Genomic DNA, 6,000 nt, shown 5'->3' with positions numbered 1-6,000 from the left:
AAAAAAAAGGAACGGTCGTGTGCATGAGGCCTTTGTCACAGATTTTGATTCTGATTTACTCCAGATCTGAAAATCCACCCCAAAAATTTTACATGCTACAGATTGCAAAATTTGCACCGCAGGTTAATTTTGGTGCATAAAACAAAACACACTGCGTGCATGCAATTTAAAAAACTTTGTTGGTACTAGTATGCTGCTGGATTTTTCACACAAAAATCTACGTTGAAAAAGTGTGTGCAACATGCATATATCCTTACAGTTGCTTACTGACATGTTAATTGGGTCTTGGAAATTTTTATACCATGCTGGTGAACAGAAATTGGTATTTTGTTTCTAATCATAATTCTTTATAATGATATATTTGATACCTATCCAACCGTGTAGTTGTACCCTCAGGGTTGAGGATGTTTTAATTACTCATGCATCATCAGGTTTACAGCAGCCTAGAAGGCATGTTTGAACATACATGGGCCAATGTATTGCTATCATGGTAAAATCATGTCATCAACATCCATTCCCATGGTGACACAGCGAGAGGCTCATACTGTATCATCTGCTCTATCGCTCCTTAATTGCTTGATCAGATCACTTACTGTCGCAATTACAATAGGGATATGGCGGTTTAATATTAATGCTGGGTTTCGTACGATTTTACCAGGTTTAACACTCGGGGCACACCGTCTGTAGCCCAAGGTTATAAACTGTTTCACAGAACCACATTAAGATTATACGGAATACAGAATGGGTGGTAGATCTGGTGACAAGCACTGTTTAATGCCATGGATAGAAGTAGAAAACACAATTTTAAGCAAACGTACTATACAAAAAGTATACATGAAAAATGTTTCATTAAAAGTATAAACACGTCGTACATGAGTTCTCGCAACCAAGTAGCTATTTCTAAGCATAATAAGCAATTTGGCATATTAAAAATAATTACCAATCCTGTAGTAGAGAGAAAGAGTTCTTTCCTAAATGAGAGGGTGTAACAGTCATGGTATAAGCCACAGTATGCATGGATTCTTGGTTAAAAAAATAATAATAATGCAGCCTGGGCAACATGTGAAGTGGTTTACGTTTCTAGATGCATAGGGTACAATAAGAAGTAGGAGTCATGCAATATATTGCTGTTCATAAATCTGAGAAACCAATTGACCTAGCAAGTAGAGAAGTGTGGATAAAAGTCATAGCCTTTGCTCTTTAATATTATAATTGTTCTGCTATATGATATCAGGACCTGTATATATTTTGAGCACAATGCAATTTTTGTACTGTTTGAGTAGAAAGCCTAGCTTTAAAGCACTGGCAGAGGAACTCAGTAAACCCATTGTTATCCCTGAGTGTGGCTTGGCAGCTTTTGCACTTTTAGTATTGCTCATTACTACTTAAAGGGCATCTGTCGGCAAATTTGTATCTATGAAATTGGCTGTACTGTTATATGTGCACTTGACAGCTGAAGGCACCTGTGTTGGTCCCATGTTCATATGTGTCCACTTTGCTGAGAAAAATGATGTTTTAATATATGCAAATTAGCCCCTAGGAGCAATGGGGGCGTTGCCGTTACACCTAGAGACTCCCCTATCTCTACAACTGCCTCACTCTCTGCACTTTGATTGACAGGGTTGGGTTGTAAAAACATCACCATGCCTGGCCTAAGTGCAGAGAATGCGGCAGTTGCAGAGAGAGCAGAGCCTCTAGGTGTATCGGCAACACCCTCATTGCTCCTAGAGGCTCATTTGCATATATTAAAACATCATTTTTCTCAGCAATGTGGGCACATATGAACAAGGGACCAACGCAGATGCCTTCAGCTGCCACGCACACATGTAACAGGTCAGCCAGTTTCATAGGTACAAATCTGCTGACAGATGCCCTTTAAAACACTTGATAACATAAAGACAACGTCTACCATCTCAACTTCTGGGGACTGTCTGGATTGACTTGTAATGAAGACTGCAATATGCACAGAAAAGGATTACCATTATTAGTCCTATGCTAGCCACAATTGACAAAGCAACATCTCCACTATGCTGTGGTGGCTTGTCACGGTCACTCCCAGGCTAGCTGTTAGAAGATCAGAGAGGCTGTCTGCACGTGATGTCATCTTACAACCTCTTTGTTTCACTTTTTTGTTGATGGGTATGACCACACCTCTAGTCAGGTGCAGCATAGTGGTCATTACTATTTAAGTCTGGCTACTCCCTTCACTCCTTGCGGTGTATAGCTTCATTTGCAAGTGGAAGAGCTGGTGTGTGTTGTCTCCTCTGGTGTTCCTGCTCTTTCTTCTACTTCAGGAGTTAAGTGTCTCATTCCTTTATATTTGTTTTGTGTTGTTTCCCCTGCCTTCTGGTATCTGGTCTGAGTCAAGACCCCTGTTCCTTCTGCTTAAGGAATGGGTCGTCTTTGGGCCCTATCACTACCCCAGGGCATTACAGGGTTTCAGGATTTAGGTTCCAGTGAATGAACGGTCCTACCACTGAGGTCCATTCATTCGGTTAGCAGTCAGGGCTAGGGTTAGGATTCATTAGGTAGTGACCTTTTCCTCTCCATTGCTTCTAGGCCAGACACCCCCCCCCCCCCCCTCTTGTGTTTGGTGTGGTGTTCCCTCCCACACCTTGTGGTGACATAGCTATTATCTTTATGCTGAGAAGTGATGAGCATGGTTTCAGCGGTCAATACATGTTTCCTGCTGTTGATAAATTTTCCCATTTTAATATAATTTTTATCCTGAATTTTTATGTCAATCAATAGCTACAGTTTAGATTTATTGCTAAGACAAGAACATTCTGGGGTCCTTGGGTAATTTTCCAGTAACTTTTACGAATATCTCAAAGAGTTATACACCTTGACAACTACATTTTTTATTGTCTAAATATAATAAAATAACAAATGAAGCAACTTTGCAATAGGTCTTAGCAATTTTATATAGTTTTATTTCTACAGCTTGTATCCAGACCTATGTATTTCCATGGTAACAGACAACAAACAAACTGTGAGTCTGATCCTGAAGTCATATTTTTTTTTATATGTGCCCTATTTCGTTGTAACCTACTGATTGCATGTAGGGTACAGTAGGGAAAATATTTAAGGGTATATCTAGTAATGGATACTGAAAGGTGTAGTCTTATATCAGACATATGTGGCAAACCTGCAAGCTATGCCACAAATTTCTATGATCCGCTGGCCACCACATCCAGGTTGCAAGATGTGGCTGGGGTTATGGAGACAACCAAGCTCACTGTGATATGCTGGTTCTGAGACCTCCATCCTTAGAAGTGGATGTAAGTTACTGAAACAACATAGCACAGCGAGCTACACTGCTTCTGCATTTCACATGGCAGAAGCAGTGTAGCCTACAGTGCTTTGTTGTTTGCATAGCTCCCTATGACTTCTATGTGAGTTACAGAAACAGAGTGGCTATGCCATAAATGTCTGAAATGAGAATTGGAATCGGTATCAGTATAGACTGTATATTGATCCATGCAATAGAAAAGTACAAGAAATATCGACTTTTTAACATTCCCATAACCATCTGTAGTGTTCACTTAATTCATGTTCTTGGATTACAGTACAAGTATTTGAAGGTTTGGCACAGAGAGATTGAACTATATTGCAGTGACCACTGGCGTGATATTCTTGTGATAGTCACAATATAATGAGAATATTAGGATATGCTGGTGTAGGTTACTCGTGGTTATCTATGGCACTAGTGAAGTTGTAGCACAGTTTATATAGATCTATAACAAGTAGGTTCTACCGGATAAAGCTGTAGGATATAGAGTTAAAGCATGAAAAAATTAGAATATTATTTACCTGGCAAATGGAAGGTACAAAAAGGACATACAAACTCTAATGTATTATAAAAGTTCTGCTGGGAATTAATTTTACTACCAACGATCTGGGTGATTGCCTGGGCTAAAGAGCAAAGGCAGCTGGCAGTGCACCAGTAGGAATGTCAATGTACTCAAGTCGTTTTAATTAAGCAACCACTTGATTGTGTAAGAAAGGGAGCTTTCTGTGAAAACTACAGGATGTAAATTGTACTAAAATAAAAATCTTGGCAACATATCACATGAAGACATGTGCAAAAGTAAACATTGAGGTAATATCACCTTTCACAACATTTTCTACCCCCTAAGAGATTACACACCCATGAATAAATAGTGCTGTCATATCTATGACTCCAGGTGTTCCTGCGCCTGTTGGTGTTGGACATTTCTTGCATCCTTTCAAAACCTTTTTTCATGCTCCTGCTTTCAAGTCCCTTCATGTAAATGTATCTGGCAAATGCCTTTTCTCTATGCACAATACAGAGATAATGGACAAACAGATGTCACAGAGACCTCAGTGGGTAAAAAAATGCTTGATTTAGGCAACTCTGACGCGTGGCTCCTCTTCTGTCTCTTGGCCTAAGCTTGTGTATGTTACTGAAGGCTCCAACTGTGAGCCAGACGGCAGTTCTACTACAGGTCCTGACGGGTTGCGGAATTGCTTGTACACTCTTGGATCCTGGGCCACATATGTTGTTGTGGAGAAGTACAGCACCAGTCCAACCAGAATTGTGCATAAGGACAGAAGATAAAGTCCTGAAAACTGAGCAGGAGAAGAAGAAGCAATTATTTAAGGAATAATTGTTAAACAGTGACATTTATGGTAATACAGTGTGATTTTATGGAAAGGAATACAGTTAAGAAGTACAAAAAAACTGCAAATAGTCACTGCTTTCACATTTTAATTTGTACTAGAAGTATGAGAGAATCTCATATTTTCCTTCAAGCAGCACTCTACCCGTTCTATGGGCTAAAACTGTTTTTGTGATCCCCGTAAGAGGTTACATCACTGCACTGAAAACCCCACCAACACATCATAAGGGCATGTTCACACCAAGGAGTGTTGCAGACATTTCTGAGATTGCAAGATCTGTTCTATACATCTGTATGGCTCTTTTTCTGCAGAATGTGTGACTATTTTGGATGCTGATTTTTACAGCAATTCTGAAACCTAAGAAGCATGCTGGCTTTAGCTAAAAAGAAATGAATCAAAATCCACACTTAAAACTGCACAGCCATTTCATGGCAACGTCCAACTTTCTAGTTGAATGGGACTGAAATTCAGCACCTATAGAAGTCTATGGGGCCGTATCATGCCTTCTTACACTTCTGATTTCATTATGGTATACTTGGCATGGGTGGATTGGGAACTTAAATCTAAATGTGGCCCATATTGTAGGTGGAGTTAAACTGGCAGCACAAGTATGTGGGATCAGCAACCCTTCAGCTGGTGGTAGGTTTTTCCAAAAAATACAATGAAAAACCCTTTTAAAACAACAGCACAAAGCTCCCCGACCTTTAACTACAGCCGTGGCACCATTATTTTAGATATATATAGCCAGGGGCTGATTAATTGTATCATAGGCCCGGGGCTGTTTACCTAACTGGAGCCCCCTTCCTCCATTCTTCCCTGACCAATCCCCCTTCCATGTTTATTTTTTTGCAAATTTTAGAGTAAACTATACCGCATCAATGTGTACGTTCTGTACACACCAGGTTGCCATGCAGCCAATCACTGGCCAGTATATAGCACATGACAGTGATTGGCAGCAGCAGTGACCCTGGATGTCACCACTCTGGGGAGTACTGGAATGGAATTCTGGAATCGGCAGGGGAAAAAAGTAGTAAGTTTGCTTTAAAGGGAACCTGTCACCTGGATTTTGGGTACAGGGCTGAGGACATGGGTTGCTAGATGGCCGCTAGCACATCCGCAATACCCAGTCCCCATAGCTCTGTGTGCTTTTATTGTGTAAACAAAACGATTTGATGCATATGCAAATTACCCTGAGATGAGTCAGAGCTTGAAAATATGACTCTTCTCTGGTCACACAAGTAAGATATGACTCTTTTATGTTAATTTTCATAAAAGGCAGGAAGTACAGAAATGCATAATACTTATTGAATTTGTCTGCAAATGAAATTAAAAGTGTAATTTATATGTTTAGGGTAA

The 6,000-nt window shown here is 40.0% G+C and overlaps 1 protein-coding gene across 1 annotated transcript in view; it reads right to left on the bottom strand.

The window, feature by feature from the left end:
* Positions 1 to 1,876: 1,876 nt before the first annotated feature.
* SLC35F1 (solute carrier family 35 member F1) overlaps positions 1,877 to 6,000 on the bottom strand; it is a 336,892-nt gene continuing 332,768 nt past the window's right edge. The window contains exon 8 of the mRNA XM_044292308.1: positions 1,877 to 4,593. Within this exon, the coding sequence (XP_044148243.1) occupies positions 4,369 to 4,593 (225 nt within the window). The 3' untranslated portion in view covers positions 1,877 to 4,368. The remainder of the gene's footprint in view (positions 4,594 to 6,000) is intronic.

The sequence above is a fragment of the Bufo gargarizans genome, chromosome 4 (assembly GCF_014858855.1).
Source record: "Bufo gargarizans isolate SCDJY-AF-19 chromosome 4, ASM1485885v1, whole genome shotgun sequence".
NCBI lineage: Eukaryota > Metazoa > Chordata > Amphibia > Anura > Bufonidae > Bufo > Bufo gargarizans.
This window is presented reverse-complemented; position numbering and strand designations above follow the sequence as displayed.